Genomic DNA, 23,836 nt, shown 5'->3' with positions numbered 1-23,836 from the left:
GAGACCGCCGGATAAGCAGGGCTGTTGCGTTTAACTCCTTCAATGCTTCCGCTGCAGTCGGACGAAATAATAATTCTGAAGCGAGAGTGTATACGTCTCTGTGTACAGGGCCACGTGTGATGAGGTTTAGGTGGACCTATATGTGGCTATTAAAATTGGCGGAAACACAACAACCATGTGTACTTGAGTGTAAACCAATTGGTACACACCTTCAGTTTTGATTGGTCAATCAGTTATTATTATTTGTTGTATTTATAAAGCACCAACATGTAACACAGCGCTGGACTATTGTTGACTATGTTCTGAGGGTCCTATCGCTGTATTGGTGGGGTCATGGAAGATGGTGGATGCCTCTGGACCACCTACTGAATTCCCAAAGCTCAGGTAAGTATTGGATCTTAACCTCCCTGGCAGTAAACCCGAGCTGAGCTCGGGCTAAGCCGCCGCGGAGGATTTTTCAGGCCCTGATGGGCCGATTTGCATAATTTTTTAAAAAAAAAATTACACGCTGCTAGCACTTTGCTAGCTTCGTGTACTTACCGATTGCCATTGCGCCCCCCCCCCCCCCCCGACCCCTTGCACAGCCTGGCCTATCAGCACCAGGCAGCGCTATGAGGTGGATCGGGACTCACCTGTACGCCATGACGTGGATGACATCATCCCGATCGTCGCCATGGCGAAGGGGGAAGCCAAACGGGAAATCCCGTTCTGAACGGGATTTCGGGATTTCCTGTTTGCTCTGATCGGAGCTGATCGGAAGGGGAGGGGGGATGCCACTGCACAGCGGCTATCATGTAGCTAGCGCTAGGCTAGCTGCATGATTTAAAGGAAACAAAATGAAAGTGCTGTGCTGCCCCCTGGTGGTTTTAATAGCCCGCCAGGGAGGTTAAAGGGTAACTCCAGCCTAAACAAACATACTGTCATTAAGTTACATTAGTTATGTTAATTAAAATAGATAGGTAATATAATCTTTTACCCACCTTGTTTTAAAAGGACAGGCAAATGTTTTATTTCATAAGGGCAGCCATCTTTTTGGTTGAAAGGAGGTGACAGGGAGCATGAGACACAGTTCCAACTGTCCTGTGTGCTGATCACCCCTCCCTGTTGCTAGGCAACGTGAACAAGATAGGAAATCCCATCATGCTCTGCACAGCATCAGGGGAAAAAAGCCCGGGCAGTTTTCTTAAATGGGTGGAGCTTAGGTAAAAATGATGCTTTGGTAGGAAAAACAAAGTTCTGATGCTGTGAAACTTTTAAAGAAACACCAAGCCTATTCAGTTCTGCTGAGTAGATTTTTAGTCCGGAGGTTCACTTTAAGGTTCTCTTTAAAGGATACCCGAAGTGACATGTGACATAATGAGATAGACATGTGTATGTACAGTGCCTAGCACACTAATAACTAGGCTGTGTTCCTTTTTTTCTTTCTCTGCCTCAAAGAGTTAAATATGTAAGTGGCTGACTCAGTCCTGACTCAGACAGGAAGTGACTACAGTGTGACCCTCATTGATAAGAAATTCCAATTTGTATCTCTTTCTTGCTCTCAGAAGCCATTTTCTGCTAGGAAAGTGTTTTATAGTTGGAATTTCTTATCAGTGAGGGTCACACTGTAGTCACTTCCTGTCTGAGTCAGGACTGAGTCAGCCACTTACATACCTAATATTTAACTCTTTCAGGCAGAGAAAGAAAAAAAGGAACACAGCATAGTTATTTGTGTGCTAGGCACTGTACATACACATGTCTATCTCATCATGTCACATGTCAGTTCGGGTATCCTTTAAAGCGGACCTGAACTCTTGCAGATAAAAAAAAGAGAGATCCACCCTGCATGGAGAGAGTTTAGCCTAATGGAGGAAAGCACAATTGAATAAGAGGAAAGAAAGCCCCCATAACAAGCACCACTTGAAAAAATACGAAATACTTTATTTGACAATTTAAACATCAGATAATAAAGACATAATGAGATTCAATATAAAGTAATATTATCTCGTACCCACCCTGTTTTAATAGAACAGGCAAGTGTTTGTGATTTCATGGGGGCAGCCATCTTTTTGGTTAAAAGGAGGTGACAGTTCCAACTGTCCTGTGTGCTGATCACCCCTCCCGGCTGCGCACGCTAGGCTTCAAATCTCAAATTCAAACAAACAAACAAAATAATTGCACCAAAACTGCAGAAGGAGAACATCATCAGAAATCCCATCATGCTTTGCACAGTGTCTGGGGAAAAATGTCCTGCTAAAAATGAGGCTTGGGTAAGAAAAACAAAGTTCTGCTGCTGTAAAACTGTTTAACAATCTACTCAGCAGCACTGAAAAGGCTTGGTGTTTCTATAGTCTGGAGATTCAGTTTAATTATTTTTTGGGGGTTTCAGACTCGCTAAATGCCGTAAAACACCTGAATTTTTTTTTTTTTTTTTTTTTTAACTTTTATGTGAACCATACTGCATGGGACTTCCTTCTTCTGGCAGCTGTTTGCACATGCAGGGAAAGACAATACCTGGGTTGCCTGCACTGAAACTTGAGTACAGACTCCAGGCTAGAAAAGTGCAGCTTTAGGCCTCCTTTACAGTGGGACGTTGCGTTTGATGCGACGTTAAAGTCGCACAACGTACCCCTAACGCAGCGCATGTAGGTTATGCAATTGGACGTTATTTTGCACTGCGTTGTGTCTCTTGGTGCGCCGTTTTCATCGCATACTGATGGAACGAAAACGGCGCATGTGCAACACACAACACAGCAAATGTATTGCTAAACGCACAGCATGCAGCACTTTCTAAATATTGCTACACGTTACACACGATGCAATGTGTGCACTGTGAATGTCGCACAGACTTTGTACTGCTGTGCGTTAGTCTGCGTTCTAAATGTTTTACAACGTGCAACTTTAACGTCCCACTGTGAAAGAGGCCTTATGTGGTTTGGAAATTCATGGCTAGCGGCAAATCAAAAATCATTTTTATATATAGTCAATATTATATTAATATGTTAATATATTCAGTAAGATACTAATGCTGACTTGCATGCAACTTTCATGAAGGTTTTGGAACTGGGCCAATCAGAATCAGTAGGAGGGGCATTTCAGAGTCCTTTATTTTGCCAAGTACAAATAGGGGTTTGTACCCGGAATAGGTTTTGGCACATACAGTTTCTGAAACCTACCCTATGTGGAAGAAGTACGGCAACTATTTCTACTGGAGTCGATGATCTTGTAGGCGGGACCATGGCTCTGTTACTGATCACGGCACTCGCTGAATAGCAGCCTTGGTCCTGCCCCTGAGACCATGGGCTGCAGCAGAGACACAAGTTGCCATACTTTTCCCCTTACTGCCGCTAGGGCTTACTTTCGGGGTAGGGCTTATATTTCGAGTATGCTTGAAATTCCTGCTAGGGCTTACTTTCAGGGGATGTCTTAATATCAGTGAAAGAAGGTAATCAGCGGGAGCATCACAAATGTGTTCGGGTAATGTTATGGGGTGCTCAGAGTTCCTGTGTAATCTTCTTTATGAAGCACTGTGTAAAATGTAATGACAGCATGTAATGGTATTGTGTTGTTGTTTTGATGAAGCACTGTGTAAAATGTAATGACAGCATGTAATAGTATTGTGTTGTTGTTTTGCAGAGGCGGATCCTGGATGGCAGCCTGGGGTTTGCGGCTGGGGTGAGTATTTCATGTCTTCATATTGCGGGAGTGCCTCGCTGTCTCTGCAGCAGCCGAGCGTTCCTCATACTGCAGCAGCCGGGACTGTGATTAGGCCTTCGCATTGTTCTGTCACTCTCAGTAACTTGTAATGTCACTGAGCTCCGCTCACCGGAGAATAGAGCCCTGAGATGACTGAGCGGAGGAGAAGAGATTTACATCTCGTGCCACAGGCTTTTTTTTCACATTTCACAGAAACCTCTTTAAATCGTACCTGAACTCAGAACTTCCTCTCTCCTCTAAACAATAAGCAACAGCATAATAAACTTTTAAAGAAAAACATTTCTTTGTTACAGCTGATATAAATCCTGCAGTAAATCTGCAGTGTCTACTTCCTGCTTTCATGGAAGCAGACAATATGGTTAACATTCTGTGTTTACCAATTTGCTGCTCTGCCGAGGCAGCCAACCGCCACAGCTGAGCGATCAAATTACACTTGTGATTAGTCACAGATGATAAAGGAATTACACAGACACAGAACAGTTATATGGCGCTTTCCTCCATTAGGCCAAACGCTCTACATGCAGGGTGGATCTCTTTATGTGTTTTTTTTTTTTCCTGTCCTCTGCAAGAGTTCAGGTCCGCTTTAAAGAGAACCTTTACAAAGTGAACCTCCGGACTAAAAATCTACTCAGCAGCACTGAAAAGGCTTGAAGTTTCTTTAGCAGTTTCACAGCATCAGAACTTTGTTTTTCCAAAGCATCATTTTTAGCTGCATTTTTAGCTAAGCTCCACCCATTTAAGAAAACTGCCCGGGCTTGTTTTCCCTGATGCTGTGCAGAGCATGATGGGATTTCCTATGTTGTTGTTCACGTTGCCTAGCAACTGGTAGAGGTGCTCAGGACACAGGACAGTTGGAATTGTCTCATGCTCCCTGTCGCCCCCTTTCAACCAAAAAGATGGCTGCCATCATGAAATCACAAACATTTGCCTGTTCTTTTAAAACAGGGTGGGTAAGAGATTATATTACCAATCTATTTTAATTATCATAACTAATGTAAATTAATGAACTTATCTGGGGCTTCTGCTGGCCTGCTGCAGACGTCCAGTGCATGCATATTTTAGTTTCTGATCTGTTGGCCACTGTGCCTGTGCGGCCCTGGCCTTGTGCGTCCTCAATCATGTTCCCCTTGCCGGGAGCGTCCTGCGCATGCACGGTACAAGATTTTCTCGCACTGTGCATGCGCAGTACATCGATGGGAGTGCGATGGAGGCCAGGGCCGCGCAGGCTCAGTGGCCGACTGGTCAGAAACGAAACCAGCCCGCTGCGGGGGATCGGAGGATCGGTTTGTCCCGGCGTGGGCACAGGACGTCTGCAGGGGGCCGGTAGAAGCTCCTGGTAAAAGTACCCCGTCCAGTGGGTCTGTCCAGTAGGGGTTTAGACCAAAAATTTCATGCAAACATCAGGAAGCAGACCACTATGGTTAAAGAGGCCCTGTAATGGGGCTGGATAGTGTAATGGTTAAGGGCTCTGCCTCTGACACAGGAGACCAGGGTTAGAATCTCGGCTCTGCCTGTTCAGTAAGCCAGTGCCTATTCAGTAGGAGACCTTGGGCAAGTCTCACTAACACTGCTACTGCCTATAGAGCGCGCCCTAGTGGCTGCAGCTCTGGCGCTTTGAGTCCGCCAGGAGAAAAGCGCGATATAAATGTTCTGTGTTTGTGATGACATATAGTGGAATGGAATACATTATTTATGTCCATCATTTTACATGATCCTGGTTTCGGTATCAGAGCAAGGCAGCTAGCAGCAGAGTACCGCGGTCAGGCACTCACCTAATCTCCCTGCATTGCAGCATTTGCAAGCTTGCAAATGCTGCTGCACGAGTTTATCCTGCTGCTTTGGTGCCCTTCCTCCTGTGGTGCCCTAGTCCATGGCCTAGGTGGCCTTGCCCTAAATCCGGCCACCTGCACTCAGGCTCCCGAAGACTTCAGAAGCCTCCGGTGGTGGGAGATTTGGACGGGGGTAACAGCGCAGGAACGCGGGGACCATGAGAGGAATGCGAAGGCTCTTTAGGACCCCAGAGCCTTCTCCCTCAATAGGCGAGTATCTTTTTAGGAATCACTCCAGACTCCCTTTAAACAATCATAAATTGAATAGCTTCCCCTTTCATTCCCAATTGTTTTTCAGGCTGCATGTGCCAGAGTGTGATTTGCGAGATTCTAGTCCAATGAATATCGTAGGAAACTGCTAGCCGCGATATCGATCATCTCCATTTGGGACACGAGTGGCACGGTGATACATTTTGTAGGGAGGGGAGATTGCTGGAGCGTGGAGTGGGGAACAACATTTTGTTTTATATTTTTGGATGAGCGTAGCTGAGTGTCTCTCTCTCGCCTTTCTCAATACCGGGGATGTGCCCAGGCAGACCCAGCAGCACCACGGATCAACAGACTGTAGAATCAGGAAGCCGGCTCCATCCAGTAGTCGTATAAGCTCCTTTTTATTTAATTTATAGTACAGCATAAACAGCAACGTTTCGGAGGTTATCTCCTTTCTCGAGCAGCATGGCTTGAGAAAGGAGACCCCTCCGAAACGTTGCTGTGTATGCTGTATTATAAATTATATAAAAAGAGCTTATAATACTGCTGCATGGTGCCGGCTTCCTGATTTTATATTTTTGGAGGGAGATGATGACAGATGAAAGGAGAAGCCATTGTTGAGTTTTTCCCATAATGCACTGCACTGCCCCTGACTGGCAGCCATGGCTCTGAAGCAGATTGATTCAGCAGAATAACATGTACCCACCTACAGTCTCCAGGGACCTGAAAGACCCACCATGTTAAGCTAGGAAAAGATGACCATAATTCTGAATCAATGTTAATTTTAGGCACTAAACCGTACACAGCACAACAAGCTGCGTTTCCCCAATGTTGCTCTCCTGCCACCCCCCTCCTCACTCACTGTCAGGCTCCTCACACAGCACAACAAGCTGCTTTTCCCCAATGATGCTCTCCTGCCTCCCCCCTCCTCACTCACTGTCAGCCTCCTCACACAGCACAACAAGCTGCTTTTCCCCAATGATTTTATCCTGCCTCCCCCCTCCTCACTCACTGTCAGACTCACACAGCACAACAAGCTGCTTTTCCCCAATGATTTTATCCTGCCTCCCCCTCACTCACTAATCTTGGCTGCGGTCCAGTGGTTCTGCGCCCCCTTTGCACGACGCCTCAATGAAACACCGGAACCCGATGCTGACCATTGCCAAGCGCTCTTCTGCCCCCTACCAGAAAAGCGTTTAACATCCGCTAAACGAGCTGCCAACAGGCGCACCACCGAAGCCCATCTGAACTGATCCTTATGGGATTTTTCCTCAAATTTTTGCAGCTTGGAAATCGACAAATCAAAAGTGGCCGCCGTCGACTTTAAGTTACATAACTTTGCATCAACACGGAGTGATTAGCATCTGACGGACCCTCCGGACTCTTGGCAGCTCCATTTGAATGTCTGCTCAGGTCAGGAACAATGATTTCCTTTCTAACAGAGAGGTCCATCTTTTTTATACAATGCACAGCAGATGTTATTTTAGTGGATTTGTATGTCTGCACTTTTCTGAAGAAGGGGACCCCTTGTTGCTCCGAAACAATTGTCAAGTCTGTGCTGACTTATGCAAGAAACAGAACACTGCATTGTCACGACGGTGTGCTGACCTGATCTCGCTTGCATTAATACAAAACAAGTCTGTAATTGGGCGATGCTGACATGCCCTATTCATTTACATGACGCCAGAATTTTAATGTCACGCCTGCTTTAATTGCGCCGTGGAAAGCGTTGGGCTGTTAGGCGGCTTATCCTCGCGCCGCAGTCGTACGAATGGAACCTGTTGAACCCGTCAGATCATCACGGCGAGGTCCTTTTTGTTTTTCTCGCAATTTTCCCCCCGAGCCATTATGCGTCTATCTGGTGTTTGTTCATTGCGCTGTGACACCGCTGACCTTTTAAATACATGCATCTCTTTTATTATGGCGTCCACTCCTGACGGTTTTAGATCGACGGCTCTTGTTAGGCGTTCGTCACCTCATCTGCATATCTCGGGGCTGTTGTCCAATCGGGAGGCGGCCGGGGGGAGCTGGCGGAAAGCACATGCTGAAGTGAGAGGATATGAGTGACGGAAAACGTGTTGCTTTTTATACATCGCTCGATGTCTTCACAATGGATTGACTGTTTGGTCGGTTGGGCTGTTTGGTAAACTTTTGTGTTTTGATAGATGGCACATTTATTGCGTAACTAGCGGGGAGCAGCTCCTGTAACTGCAGGTGGGCCCAGAGGTGTAGGGGGCCCCCAGCTACTAACCGTCCCTGTCTCTGATACTGTAGGTCAGGTGTTTTTGCGGCTACACGTTATAAAACAAGTGTTGCCATCAGGATCTTTACACCCGTGAGCCTTGTAAGGTGGGCCCCCCGGACTGTGAGGGTCACTAAGAAGAGGCAAAGGAAGGGGGGTGGCCATTCAGTGGCCCCAATTTGAACAAGCCCTCAGACGCGACTCCACAACAACAACTGATGAGAGTTCATATGTTCAACTCTGAGCCCCCAGGAGCCCTGTATAGGGCAGTCATTTCATTACACCAGGTGAAGGAAGTGTTTATTAGGCTCCCTGCACACTGCATGCCATTCTGATTCCGATTTTTTTTTTTTTTTTTATTTATCGGTTTTTTACATGCGATTCTGATTTTTAATCGTTACTGCATGCTGCGTTTTTTGCGTTCAGGGAAAATCAGAATTGCAAATCGGAATAGCAAATCGGATTTGCAGTGTGCAGGGAGCCTAAGTAATACAAGTGTGGGTGCCTTACTAGCAACCTGAGTGTAAAGGCACTTAGAAGTATACAAGCCCTGCCCACAAATAAGGGGATGGGGGGAGGGGGAGAGCAGGGCTGGTTCTAGACGGTTTTGCCGCCTAAGGCAAACTTGCAAAGGATGTGCAAACACCAAGTCCACCCCCCTCCCCCATTTGGAATGGTCTCACAGCACCTGACAATTTACTCTGCTTCATCTACTGTTGAACAACCTGGGACATGACATGCTGCAGCTAACGACTAACAAACTACTCACCCTCAGCACTGCTCATGAAACACTGCTGCTCTCCTGCCTCCCCTCTCCTCACTCACTGTCAGACTCCTCACATAGCACAACAAGCTGCTTTTCCATAATGATGCTCACCTGCCTCCCCCCTCCTCACTTAATGTCAGACTCCTCACACAGCACAACAAGCTGCTTTTCCCCAATGATGCTCTCCTGCCTCCCCTCTCCACTCAATGTCAGACTCCTCGCACAGCACAACAAGCTGCTTTTCCATAATGATGCTCTCCTGCCTCCCCCCTCCTCACTCAATGTCAGACTCCTCACACAGCACAACAAGCTGCTTTTCCCCACTGATGACATCTTCACCTCGCTCTCCACCTGCTCTGACTGCATGCTGTTAGTGTCAACACAGTACAAACATGCCGCCCCTGTAATCTCTGCGCCTGATGCAAGTGTTTCACCTTGCTTTATGGGAGAACTGGCACTGGGTGAGCGTAATACTGGAAGGAAAGAGGCGCCACGAAAAAATGAATTTGGAATCCAGTACAGGGGAACGAGTGTCTGTGGAACCAGCAAAGATGTGGGGAGGACATTTTGCAGCACACTTGGCAATGTTCTACAGATGGAACCAGTGGTGAGGGGAAGGGTGGAGAGCGGGCACGCTGCCACTTTCATGGCAATGATCTGAATTTGAAGTGAACCTGAATTGAGAGGGATATGGAGGCTGCCATATTTTTTTTCCTTTTAAACAGTTGCCTGGCTGTCCTGCTGATTTATTTGGCTGCAGTAGTGGCTGAATCGCACACCTGAAACAAGCATACAGCTAATCCCATCACACTTCAGTCAGAGCACCTGATCTGCTGCATGCCTGTTCAGGGTCTATGGCTGAAAGCATTAGAGGCAGAGGAGCAGCAGAGCAGCCAGGCAATCTGCATTGTTTAAAAGCAAATAAATATGGCAGCCTTCATATATCTCACCTCAGGTTCACTTTAACCACTTCACCCCAAAGGGGTTTTTACCCAAGAGTGATTTTCACCTTTCAGTGCTCATCCCTTTCATTTGCCAATAGCTTAATCACTACTTATCACAATGAAATGATCTATAGCTTGTTTTTTTCACCACCAATTGGGCTTTTTGGGGTTGATATTTGTTTTCAGTAATTACCTTATTTTCTATGCATTTTAAAGGGAAAAACAAGGAAAAAAAATACACCATGTCTCTAATTTCATCCCCTATAGTTTTAATATAAACACGGCTACTGTACATAAAACCCACACATTGTATCTGCCTATTTGTCCTGGTTATCACAAGATTTTAATTATGACCCTAGTACAAAGTATGGCGACCATATAGTATTTGGAAATAAAGGTGTATTTTTTCTTTGTTGGATTTTTTTACACTATTTGCACGTGCATGGGAATGTACGTGCACGCACGGGAGGGCACGCGCGCAGCAGCAGCGCTGTCTGACTTATAAAAACATCCTGGAGCCATTAAGAGGCTCTAGCAGGACGTTTTTATAAGTCAGCTTGTCATTAAGTGGTTAAACAAGATTTGCCACAAGGCCCTTTTTTGTTTTGAACCAGAGTTCATACGATATGTGAAATAGAAAGATTCTAGGCTTATAGGAGGAGGGGAGAGACAGGAATAAGACAATGGGAGAAGTGCACACAGAGCTCAGGCCCAATTCAGCCACTCTAAGGCCTGGAACCCACAGAAATCGGCAAACGCGAAACACAACCGCTAGCGTTTTGTCTGAGAGGTTTGCAAGCGGATTCATGCGCGTTTTCGGTCGCGTTTTGCTACATTGTATTTTTTTGCTCAGCGGTTGCGTAGCGATTCGCGTTTTTATCCTGATTTGGTCCTGTGAATTATTTTTCGTTTTGTTAGTGTGCTGAACCGCAAAACGCTAGCAAAACCGCTAAGTTTAGGTTTTGCTGAGCGTTTCTGCTAGCGTTTCAATACTTTACATTGAAGCGCTAACGCTCCCAAAATGCTGCACGTCCTGCGTTTGCGTTTCTGGGAAACGCAAATGCTCCTGTGGAAGTTGCCCCATCCATTAACATTAGCCCAGTGTTTTGGCAAAGTGCTAGCGTATCGCAGCGCTGCCAAAAGCGCTCCTGTGGGTTCCAGCCCTAAGGCCCCGTTTACACTTAATCAGTTGGTAGGCGTTTTTTTTTCCTCTTCTCCATAGCAGTGCATTGTAAAAAAGATTTCAGTTAAAACGCGTCAAGTGTGAAAGGTGCCATAGCAAAACATGGGACTTATGCTACGTACACACTTGCGATAACTATCGTTTGCAAGGAACGATAGTTACCAGACGAACGATATTGGAAAGATTGGAATGCAACGATGGGATGCAGCGATCATCATACACATTTTAACGATCGTTCTCGCAGAAAAGAACGATCAGAAGAAAATGTTGCGCACATATTTATATAAAATAAAAAAAAAACCACTGACATGGAGTTACAATAGATACAAATATATGATTGTTAACTTGAAAACAAAGTTTAATTTGAAATAAGCAATGTAACAATCTTTACGGCCGCGCTACAAAGGAAGTACGGAAGCTGGGCAGAATTTAACGCAGGCGCATTGGCCCTTGTAACGATCGTTCTCGGCCGATGTCTGTACACACTATAGTTTTGTAACGATTGTCGGTAGATACGATCCGTCAGGTTGGATATTTCCAGCTTCCCGATGTCGTTCTTTTGTCGTTCGTGTTAATGATCGTTTGGTAAAGTTCTTTCCCCGATTGTCGGCGGAACGATCGTTAGCTGTTTCAAACGACCGTAGTCGCCAGTGTGTACGCAGCATTACTTTGAAAATCAGTTGACCTTTCAGTTATAACTGAGAGCAACTGATGAAGTGTAAACGGGGCCTAATAGCTCTAGTAATGTTATGCGCAATTCATTTTATTGGTAAGATTTTTATTTTTTAGGTTTTTCATTAACTGGCAAAGCCCAGCATAGATTCCGGAGGTATCGTGCTGCGGCAGCTTGCGTTCCCATCTGTAATGTTAATTACAAATGTATTTAAATGGATAGCTTAAAAAATTCAGATTGAATCAATTACACTTTGTAATTACACAATCTCCTGCCAATTACAGCAATGCCTTATTGTAACGCTGCAGTGTGGGCGGAATCTCAAACTATTTCGATTTCTATCGACCCAAAAGTATAGTGGGGGGGGGGGGTACGAGTGAAAGAAAGTTTAAAAATTGGGACTTACCAGGGACAGAAAACAGGCAGCGTATATAATGATTTCACGAGTCCAAAATGGCCACACACAATGCAATTTTTTTTTTTTCAGTTCAAGGATTACAATAATTTTTTTGGATTGATTGGTCTGATCTTTTTAAATGTTACAATGTACTACCTGTGTTCAATCGTGGAAAAAATGATTGAAAGCATAGTATAGCTTGAATTTATTACACCATCTTGTACGAACTATACTGCAGTTGAGTTGTTGCAATCTTCTCCTCTTGGTCCTCGCTGCTGAAAAGCTTTATTTGTTACGAGGACAAACATAAGAGAACTCTCGGGAGATCCCCTCCTTCTCTGGTTTATATGAACTATCCTCCTGCCCTCTGGCTATTTTATGTTCATAAGGAAAGCATCTGACAGCATTTTTCCCAGCCCCCTCCTCTGGTTGTTTTTCTGCTCATCTGATGCCTTATAGAACAATGCTTGCGTTAGATCTCAAATGCTCGCCTGTACAAAAAGGGCATCACAAGGCTGAGGCTGAGACAAACCTACTTTGTCTTTTGTCCTATAGTTTTACATGAGCCGTTCTATCGCCGGAGCAGCAGGTTAGGTCGTTCCCAAGGCCCAGACTGGACGGTAGTGACAGATCTGCACACACTTAAACTGAACCTGAACCGAGTAAAATTATTTAAATTAAACATATGATGTACCTGCGAATGAATATTAGAGTAGACACACAAACATTTATGTTGCGCTTTTCTCCTGGCGGACTCCGTGCCAGAGCTGCAGCCACTAGTGGGCGCTCTATAGGCAATAGCAGTGTTAGGTTAGAGCTGCAGCCACTAGGGAGCGCTTTATAGGCAGTAGCAGTGTTAGGCCGGAGCTGCAGCCACTAGGGAGTGCTTTATAGGCAGTAGCAGTGTTAGGCCAGAGCTGCAGCCACTAAAGGGAGCTCTATAGGCAGTAGCAGTGTTAGGCTAGAGCTGCAGCCACTAGGGGTCGCTTTATAGGCAGTAGCAGTGTTAGGCCAGAGCTGCAGCCACTAGGGGGCGCTCTATAGGCAGTAGCAGTGTTAGGCCAGAGCTGCAGCCACTAGGGGCGTTTCTATAGGCAGTAGCAGTGTTAGGCCAGAGCTGCAGCCACTAGGGGCACTCTATAGGCAGTAGCAGTGTTAGGCCAGAGCTGCAGCCACTAGGGGGCGCCCTATAGGCAGTAGCAGTGTTAGGCCAGAGCTGCAGCCACTAGGGGTCGCTTTATAGGCAGTAGCAGTGTTAGGCCAGAGCTGCAGCCACTAGGGGGCGCTCTATAGGCAGTAGCAGTGTTAGGCCAGAGCTAGAAAGGAAGGTGGAAACCGCTCGCCCCAGGTAGGGCAGTGCCAGACCAGGATGGCTAGTCTCATACAAAACTTAGAAAACGAAGAAGGTCCGCACGATGCTCCTAAGATCCTTTGTCTTTATTTATGGATGTATCCAAAAGGGTCAACACATAACACCAGCTGACATGTTTCGGACCTACTGGTCCTTATTCATAGCTAGAGTGCAAATGGTACAGAGGCCTCCTATATATCCTCCTCCGGTGGAGTGGGTGGCTCCCGGACCAAGCCCAGGGAAACATCCCTATCCCCACACTCAGGAAGGGATATGTACAGATGGAATACAAAACCTAAGAAACACTAAAATAAGCATTACTACTTAGTCCATGGTTAGAAATAGGATTAGGACAGGAGGCCTACAGGCATAACGTACAACAATACCAGTCTAATCCAACATCAAAATGTACGTTAGAAAAATGATATAATAAAACCTATAAAAATATAGAAATTGTGAATTGTACAATTAAAACCATCAAGGAGCAGCGTGTACAAAGAGAGCAAAATCTAAGTTAGAAGCGCCAGATCCCAACGGGAATTCAGGCCCTGAGGGAGTCTCGTACCTAATCTAAAAATCCATAAAGCCTCCCGGCTCATAAGCCGTTTGGTTGTATCCCCCCCTCTCTGTGCAGGCAAAACCTTCTCTAAAGCATGAAAGGAGAAAGAGGACGTGTCACCTTGGTGAACCTGGCGAAAATGTTTCGCCACATTGGAGACGTTGGCACTAAGCCAGGCCGGACCGCAGTAATGTTCCCCTATTCTAGCGCGTAACGGTCTTGTGGTGCATCCCACATACTGTAGGGCACAGGCCCCACAAGTAATAAGATACACCACATTTGACGTACCGCAGTTGATAAATTGCCTAATGGGGAAACTGCGTCCGTTCGAAGTCGACGTGGCAACCCGGGTGCGGGTATGAACCCTGCAGTAATGACACGTTCTCACTCCACACCTGTATGATCCCGACAGATTTAACCAGGTAGAAGACCTGGTTTGGGACTCATACAGGCTAGGAGACAAAGATTGGGCCAGAGTTGGAGCACGCCTACTTGCAAAGCGTACCCCCTGCTGCAAAACACAGCGCAGGTCTTCATCACCTTCCAAAACTGGGAGATATTTTTTGAGAATGGACACAATCTTGTCAAATTCTTCACTGTATGTTGTAACAAAGGTGGGTTTGGAAATCCCAAAGTTCCCTTCTGAGTCATCAGCATTTTTGAGTAAAAAATCCCTGCTTTTGGAATTAGCCCTGACCCGCGCTCTGTTGATCATCCAGTTAGGGTACCCCCTTTCTTTCAATCTGGTCCCTACTGTTGCAAACTCCTCCTCAAGCCAAGCCCCCCTCGAACAGTTACGGCGGGCCCTGGTAAACTCACCCACTGGGACTCCTCGTATGGTATGTTTCGGGTGACAACTAGTAGCCCGGAGGGTTGTGTTCCCACTACATGACTTTCTGTAGGTCTTAGTGTATCCTCCCCTCATGAGAATCCCCTACCAAAGTAACATCTAAATAATCTATAGAGTCCACCCCCCAATTGAAGGTGAACTGTAGATTCAAGGTGTTGGAGTTCAACTCCCCCATGAATGAGGGGATATCCTCAGGGCTACCTCTCCACACCAGCAGAAGGTCGTCAATGTACCTCCCGTACCACGCAACATTCCCCAGACTGCGGCTCCCACCCCCAAAGATGTGGCACTCCTCCCACCAGCCCATATAGAGGTTGGCGAGAGACGGAGAAAACTTCGCCCCCATGGAGGCGCCACACCTCTGGAGGTAGAAGCCACCATCAAACGAGAAATAGTTGCGGGACAGGAGGTACCCGACGGCCAAACATATAAAAGTTCTCAAATCCTCAGAATATGCAGAATATTTCTTCAGGTGATACTCGATAGCCTGAATGGCCAGGTCATGAGGTATACATGAATACAAAGCTTTGACATCGATTGTCAACCAAACAAAGTGGTCATTCCAAGAAAGTCCCTCCAGACTTGCAAGTAGATGCTTAGTATCCCTGATGTAACCTGGGAGCCTCATCACAAGTGGCTGCAACAGAGAGTCAATCCACTCGCTCAGGCGCTCCCCCAGAGAGCCAATGCCAGCCACAATGGGCCTGCCCTCCGGGGGAATGCCCGGCTTGTGGATTTTGGGAAGGTGGTGGAAGATCGGGGTGACCGGGTGGGTCACAGCCAAATAGTCAAAGAGTTTCTGATCAAGAACCCCTAAATCACGCCCAAAGGACAAAAGTTCAAAGAGCTCCGTCTGGAAGCCTCTCATAGGGTCTCCCTTGAGTTTTTGATAAACCGTGGGGTCCCCCAATTGTCTTAGAGCCTCCATTTTATAGCTGTCACTATCGAGAACGACAACGGCCCCCCCTTTGTCAGCATTTCGAATAACAATATTGGAATTACTCTTAAGGCTCTGGAGGGCCTGTCGCTCGCGATGTGACAGATTGGAGTTCCCAGGGCTGCGGGTCCCCTCCAGCTCTACCAGGTCCCTCTCCACCAGCTCCTGAAAGGTCTCTACATGGTGGGTCCTGCTGGCTAGAGGGTAGAAATCTGGATTCCGGGCACGGATGAGCTTAACATCATCTAAGGAGATTAATCCTGAGTTTTCGGCTGCCAGACAATCCAAAGCCCATCTGGCCCGCGTTTCCTCAAAATCTCCAATATCAGTCGCGCCCACCGTAGCCCTATGGCCAGAAGTCCCACTCTTACATTTCAAAAAAATGCTTTCGCAAAAGGATGGTTCTCACAAACCTGTTAACATCAATAATAGTCGTAAATGCATCCATGTGATTAGTAGGTGCAAATGAGAGACCCTTTGCGAGAACATCCCTTTCAATGTCAGTAAGCTCATATTTTGACAAATTGACTACGTTACATGGTGTGACTCCCCCTGGATTACCTCTTCTAGTCCTATGTTTTATTCCCGCCCGTCTAGTCTTCCGTCTCCTCCTCTCCTGCCCTTCCTGCGGCCCTTTCTCTGTGTCCTGTAAGGGGTAACTTGGCCCTGGGTTTTTTTTGAGGTTACGGCAGTGTTGAAGTCCATAACTCTCCTAGATTGAACTGGTTTTCTGGAATCTGAGGAATCGGAAAAGTCCGACACCTCCGGGTAACTGAAGCTGACTCGTCTGCCATGATTTTTCCGTGAACTGCGTAGGATAGGCCTAGGAGCCCTTGGTGACCTGGCCATAGACTCCCACTTTCCCACTCATACACCACCTCACGCTTGTAATCCTCTACATCTCTTAAATACTTTGTTCTTTTTGTTTCAGTAATAATAGACTCTAATTTGGCAATGTTTTCACGCATTCTATTGTGCAGCTTATCATACTGTTCAAATTTTTCAGATCTAACGATCTTTGTTTCCAGATCAGTGATTTTAAATCTTAAGTCCACCAATTTGGTTTCTTCATAAAAAATAATGAGTCTCATCAAAGCCAGGGAACAGTCCGTAAGGATCCCGTTCCATTCCAATATAAATTGCTCAGAATATACTGTAGTGGGTACTTTTTTGATACGAAGTCCCCTTGGTATGATTTTCTCAGCTACATACTGCTTTAATGTGGTCAAGTCCCACCAAATCTTAGTCTCCTTCTCAACGAGAGACTCCAATTGTGCAAACGATGTCCTCAGACCTATTTCAGGCTCAATATCCCCAACATACGGCTGTCTTGAAAAAACGGCTGCAAACTTCTGACACCTGGTAAAGTCATAGGCCAAATCCCCCAAACCTATGAGATGTTTATCTATCTCACCTGTTCTTGTAGCTTGTGGTTCACAATTAACTGCGGAATGGGTAGGCTCTTGATTTGAAAGGGTTGCTGCCCGCATCTGAGTCGCAATCTCCGCAGCGGAAGGCCACTGCCATGTAGCCTCTGGCTCTTGCTGCAACAGTGTGCGCTCAGGAGACTGACTGTCAGAATCAGGGGGGAAGGCTTCCTGGGCTCGTGATGTCTCCAGCTGAGATATGGGCCCCACAAAAGTCATGGCTTCCTCCCTCCTGTCGTTCCCCTATGCCACCGCACCGTGCCCGAATTCAGATTTGTCTATTAGAAGGGCATAATTTACCTCTTTTCTGGCTGTATCGTGTCTCCAATCCTGTAAGAGACCTTTCACCAGCTGCCTGCAGTGCGGGCGGGTCTGGACACTTACGTCACCCGCATCAACCGCATCAACCGCCCCATCGGCAGCCTCTATCGTTTGCCTGGGTCTGGCGCCAAGCGATGACATCATCAGGACAGCATCACGCGACAAGACCCCAGGTCCCACTGAATGCCTCCTCCTCTGCCCTGTCAGACCCTGAACGCAGAAACCCGCCTGCTCCAGGGCAACGACATGCGGGGCCACTCCGCCATCCTCCAGCAGCTGTGCACGCACGGCATCTCTCTCCAATGGCACATCCACCCGCAGAGAAGGGTCAGACCCGGAAAGGACCTCCACAGCCGCAACAGATGGAGGTATAGGCTTACACTTCTCAGAACTGGAATGCTCCTGCAATGGAGTCTCCGGCTGGATACTTAAAGTGTCTTTGTATTTCATTTTAGCTGTTGCATCTCTGCTGGCAAGAGTCGCAGGTGGTGGTTTAGGGGTCTTGGAATACACCTCCAGCCTGGATCTAGGTACATTGCTATTGCCATCAGTGTTGCTTCTTAAAACATGCTGCTCCTTGTGTGCCATAGGAACACGATATGTGAGACCTGAAGGATTGGTCCTTATGTTGTCCCAGGCAATGCCTCTGGAAATGGATCACTAGAGGGGGAGCTGGTGATCAAGCAATGAAGTAGAAAGGAAGGTGGAAACCGCTCGCCCCAGGTAGGGCAGTGCCAGACCAGGATGGCTAGTCCCATACAAAACTTAGAAAACGAAGAAGGTCCGCACGATGCTCCTAAGATCCTTTGTCTTTATTTATGGATGTATCCAAAAGGGTCAACACATAACACCAGCTGACATGTTTCGGACCTACTGGTCCTTATTCATAGCTAGAGTGCAAATGGTACAGAGGCCTCCTATATATCCTCCTCCGGTGGAGTGGGTGACTCCCGGACCAAGCCCAGGGAAACACCCCTATCCCCACACACAGGAAGGGATATGTACAGATGGAATACAAAACCTAAGAAACACTAAAATAAGCATTACTACTTAGTCCATGGTTAGAAATAGGGAGCGCTTTATAGGCAGTAGCAGTGTTAGGCTAGAGCTGCAGCCACTAGGGAGTGCTTTATAGGCAGTAGCAGTGTTAGGCCAGAACTGCAGCCACTAAAGGGAGCTCTATAGGCAGTAGCAGTGTTAGGCTAGAGCTGCAGCCACTAGGGGTCGCTTTATAGGCAGTAGCAGTGTTAGGCCAGAGCTGCAGCCACTAGGGGGCGCTCTATAGGCAGTAGCAGTGTTAGGCCAGAGCTGCAGCCACTAGGGGCGTTCTATAGGCAGTAGCAGTGTTAGGCCAGAGCTGCAGCCACTAGGGGCACTCTATAGGCAGTAGCAGTGTTAGGCCAGAGCTGCAGCCACTAGGGGGCGCCCTATAGGCAGTAGCAGTGTTAGGCCAGAGCTGCAGCCACTAGTAGGCGCTCTATAGGTAGTAGCAGTGTTAGGCCAGAGCTGCAGCCACTAGGGGGCGCTCTATAGGCAGTAGCAGTGTTAGGCCAGAGCTGCAGCCACTAGGGGGCGCCCTATAGGCAGTAGCAGTGTTAGGCCAGAGCTGCAGCCACTAGGGGGCGCTCTATAGGCAGTAGCAGTGTTAGGCCAGAGCTGCAGCCACTAGGGGCGTTCTATAGGCAGTAGCAGTGTTAGGCCAGAGCTGCAGCCACTAGGGGGTGCTCTATAGGCAGTAGCAGTGTTAGGCCAGAGCTGTAGCCACTAGGGGCGTTCTATAGGCAGTAGCAGTGTTAGGCCAGAGCTGCAGCCACTAGGGGGTGCTCTATAGGCAGTAGCAGTGTTAGGCCGGAGCTGCAGCCACTTGGGGCATTCTATAGGCAGTAGCAGTGTTAGGCCAGAGCTGCAGCCACTAGGGGGCGCTCTATAGGCAGTAGCAGTGTTAGGCCAGAGCTGCAGCCACTTGGGGCGTTCTATAGGCAGTAGCAGTGTTAGGCTAGAGCTGCAGCCACTAGGGGGCGCTTTATAGGCAGTAGGGTACAGACTAACCAGCAAGCTCATGGTGACCCAGAACTCATTGGAGTGTGTAAGGGACTACAATGGTCCTAAAAGCCCCCTTACTAAGATGTTAAGAAAAACAAAAATTTGCTTTCCTAAGACAGAAAGCTGCAGCCACTAGAAGGCGCTCTGTAGGCAGTAGCAGTGTTAGACTGGAGCTGCAGCCACTAGGGGGTGCTCTATAGGCAGTAGCAGTGTGAGGCCAGAGCTGCAGCCACTAGGGGGCGCTCTATGGGCAGTAGCAGTGTGAGGCCAGAGCTGCAGCCACTAGGGGGCGCTCTATAGGCAGTAGCAGTGTTAGGCCAGAGCTGCAGCCACTAGGGAGTGCTCTATAGGCAGTAGCAGTGTTAGGCCAGAGCTGCAGCCACTAGGGGGCGCTCTATAGGCAGTAGCAGTGTTAGGCCAGAGCTGCAGCCACTAGAAGGCGCTCTGTAGGCAGTAGCAGTGTTAGACTGGAGCTGCAGCCACTAGGGGGTGCTCTATAGGCAGTAGCAGTGTGAGGCCAGAGCTGCAGCCACTAGGGGGCGCTCTATGGGCAGTAGCAGTGTGAGGCCAGAGCTGCAGCCACTAGGGGGCGCTCTATAGGCAGTAGCAGTGTTAGGCCAGAGCTGCAGCCACTAGGGGGCGCTCTATAGGCAGTAAAAGTGTTAGGCCAGATCTGCAGCCACTAGGGGGTGCTCTTTAGGCAGTAACAGTGTTGGTGAGTCTTGCCCAAGATCTCCTACTGAATAGGTGCTGGATTACTGACCAGGAAGAGCAGGAGATTTGAACCCAGGTCTCCTGTGTCAGAGACAGAGCCCTTAAACAGTAACAGCCAAGCCACATGCTTACCTCACCGTCAGTTCCTCTCAGAAGCTCACCATTTTCTTCTCATGATTCCATACAGTTTTGACAAGATTTTGTCAGAACTGAAATATATCAGTTGCTGTTAGTTATAACTGATAGGGCAACTGATGAGCAAGGTAATGTCCATGTTTCCCTATGGCTCAAGTGGACAATATTACAGTGTAACAGTGTGCTGACCAGGAAACTATTATGGGGTAAGGACCACTTTTAAAATGGAGGATGGAGAATTCTGTTGATCATGGTGGACAAACAGGGATGCAGGAGAGGAGAAAGAGATTGAGGAGTAGACTACACGGGAGGTGAGTATGACGTCTGGATGTTTATTTTGACTTTTTATTTTCAGTTCACATTTGCTTTAAAGTAATACTGAAGCAAATGAAATAAAAAAAAGTGTGATGCTCACCTATGCAGAAGGGATTCCCTGGATCCCATAGATCCTTCTTGGAGCTTGATTGGTCCCTTCCTTCCAGCGCCGTCGCCCAGGTTACAGGTATGCCACCTATTGGTTGAGCACGCCTTCGGGGATCATTAAAAGGCTTTGGAAGCGTTTGTGCCGCTGAGTGAATATGAAGACGGCCATTGTGTAAGGAGCCCCCGTTTCCTCGGAGGAACTCCTGGTCACCACTGCTTCCAAAGCCTTCCAAAGTCTCTCAGAGTCTGCAAATTCCAACGCGGGACAGTGGGGGAACCAGGACATCGAGAGAGGACAGGGAAGGCTTTATGAGAGCCAGAGCCTTGCCACTCCATAGGTAAGTATCTGACTTTTTATTTTGTTACAGTTGTTTCTAAGCTACCTACATTGATCTAGTTGAGCCAAAAATCGAATCCGCACTGAAGTCCCCAGAAGCTATTCAGAATGTCAATGGCGATTTCTCATGTTGGATCGCTAATAGCCAACTTCTGTTGTTCTGTTGAAGTTCTTGCATCGAGATCTGATCACCCTCCCCTCTCCCTAGGGCCAGGTTCCCAGTGTCCCGCATGAAAGACTGACCCGTTTTCAGTTTAAACTGAACAGTTTGTTACTGTGGCATCAGTTTTCCATTACGTTATGGCGTCACGACACGCTCGGTACCTGTCGCTGCGTCCTTCTGCCACTGCCGTTCATTCGGGGTCACCGGCGCCCTATAAACGCTGGAATATCGGTCCCAGATCCCCATCGGAAGCATCAGGTTCCTATTTGTTTACAACAGACCAATGGAAATCCTTCCTCAGCACGGGGGATCAGGGATGAGTGGTCTGTGTCATTGGTCCACTACTAGATATCCCCCCTTGGTGAGGATGATTCCCATTGGTCTGTTGTAAACCCATTGTGACCCGATGCTTAGGCTGGGGATCTGGGATTGGTATTCTGACGTTTCTGGCATGTAGGGCCTGGCAGCGGAATAGTTAAGAGCGTTTCGCTGTAGCGCTTGACTGCGCTTCCCATAAACACACCTTTTCCAGTGGCTCATCTGATTAAGATGTAAATGATAGATGAGGAGTGGGATTTAGGAAGCAGCTGCAGTCTGTTAGCGGCAGGGCTGTAATACCAGGTCTCCAGACTGCCGCGGTACCAAGACCTGTGATTTACCCGAGCGCCGGAGGGGAAAGAAAGCAAACTCAACCAACCTCTCAAAGCATTCCACTCCTGCAGGCAGAGAGCCTGTCTAATGGCATGCTTTACATGGCACTTCTGTTCTTTATGTGCTTCTTTCCACTATAATATTATTATTGATTTATGTAGTCTTCGCGCTGTAAGATATAATTACAAAACTTGGATGTACATAAAAGTACGGCGCTTCCTACAGACTGTTCTCCAATAAATACAGTATGCTGCAGTTGCAAGAAACAGTAGGGGAGGGAGCCCTGCCCTGGCAAGCTGACAAGCTGAGGTTTATAATTGAGGAGAAAACGCAGTGTCAGAAGTTTGTACCGCTTGCTGTGAGAAGCACTCCGCATCCGTAAGATTCGTGCCAGACTCGGGGAGAAGTATGTGGGCAAAGAAACCTCGCACCCATCTGTGCCTAATGAACATTACATCTCCAGCTCTCGTACTGCAAGATCTTCTGAGACCTCGTAGAACGCAGAATCCTTTCTGCCAAGCAAGGCGCAAGCTAGCTAGAGAGGCAAAACTCACAGCATTAGCACCAAACTGAGAAAGAGTAGATCATTATATGAAGTGTAGGGTCCGCTAGAAAGGGGGTCCGCTAGAAATAGCGATTGTGTTTTGCAGCCCTTTCTACCAGTGATTGAAAAGTGATTTTGCATCGATCCTATACTTTGTATAAGAGCGCAATCATTTCTAAAAATGCTGCAGACATCGCAATTGTAGTTTGGGCAAATCTTAATCGCTCCTGTGGGACTTCCTCATTAAACTAGTGCTTTTGGAATCGCCAGTAATTCTGAAGCCCGGCTAAAACAACCCCTGTAAGTCCCAGCAGTACATCTTTTTGTTTTTGACACTCAATTAAAAAAAATAATCTTAAAATATTGGTGTACGGTACATTTAATTTTGGAACTATAGGAATTAATGTGGAATTGTTCCATCCCCCTTTCCCCCCAAAACATGCCAGTTGCTATGGCAACACCCCAACTTCCGAGAAGGCTTCTCATTCTAGTTTGCACCAAGAATTTTTTTCCTGTTCAGACACGAGCATCCGTGATGTCTGCGTTCCAACTCCGCCTACATGAGTTTCTTGGGATTCAGGTCTGTGCTCCGTACAAATTCCTATGGTCTGGACTGAGTGGATGATTTCTATATGGACCTAGCTTTTTGCAGAGGCGCATTAACATGCTGCAACACAAGAGGTCCTTCCTAAACTCTCACCAGAATTTCAAGTGTGGATTTTGGGAAATGACACTGGCGTTCACTCCTATCCTTTAGGTTGGAGTTACTACATATGGAAAATAACCTGCTGAAAGTTTTTCCTCGCTACTTGCTTCTACCTTCTACTTATGCTTGTTCTACGGTCACGCACACGGTTTCATTTTTTTTGGGGGAGGGGGGGGGGGTATTATTTGTGAATAAGTTATAAACTGAACTGCAGCACTACTCAGTCGCACTGGAATATTAACCTTTACAAGCAAAATAGAAAGTAATATTAGTATTGCATATACTGTATAGATTTATCCTATCATACTTGGCAACATGTTGCTTTAGGGTCAGTTTACCCTTAGAAAAAAAATTCTAATCATTTTTGCTCCACCACCAAACTTTACAGTTGGCACTGTGTATTCATGTAGTCAGGTGACAATCCCTCGGCATCCATTCAGATTCATTCATTAGACTTGCCAGATGGCGGTTCATGATACTTTGCAGCAGAGATTTTTTTTCCCAGAGTCCACTCTGCCCTGTTTTATCACTTCGGCTGTGTCAGGTGGTATTGCTTCTTGTGGTCTTAGGTTTGCTCTACGGTGACCTACAATTAGTGGAGGAATGACCTGTGCGCTAGCTGCAAATTCATCTGCCTCTCTGCTGGCAATGGGCGACATCTCCTTGCTGCAGATTTATAACTACACAGGCCAGTGGTTGACACGAGGTGCAGTTCCTGCGCGGCAGTAAACCCCT

The 23,836-nt window shown here is 47.1% G+C and overlaps 1 protein-coding gene across 5 annotated transcripts in view; it reads left to right on the top strand.

The window, feature by feature from the left end:
• The window catches only part of SLC39A11 (solute carrier family 39 member 11), a 665,003-nt gene that overhangs the window by 44,610 nt on the left and 596,557 nt on the right, over positions 1-23,836 (top strand). For all 5 annotated transcript variants that reach the window (XM_068264569.1, XM_068264567.1, XM_068264568.1 and 2 more), the window contains exon 3: positions 3,616-3,654. In XM_068264569.1, coding sequence (XP_068120670.1) covers positions 3,616-3,654 — 39 coding nt within the window. The remainder of the gene's footprint in view (positions 1-3,615; positions 3,655-23,836) is intronic.

The sequence above is a fragment of the Hyperolius riggenbachi genome, chromosome 12 (genome assembly GCF_040937935.1).
Source record: "Hyperolius riggenbachi isolate aHypRig1 chromosome 12, aHypRig1.pri, whole genome shotgun sequence".
Classification (NCBI taxonomy): domain Eukaryota; kingdom Metazoa; phylum Chordata; class Amphibia; order Anura; family Hyperoliidae; genus Hyperolius; species Hyperolius riggenbachi.
Note: the sequence above shows the minus strand (reverse complement) of the source record. Positions and strands in the feature narration are given on the sequence as shown.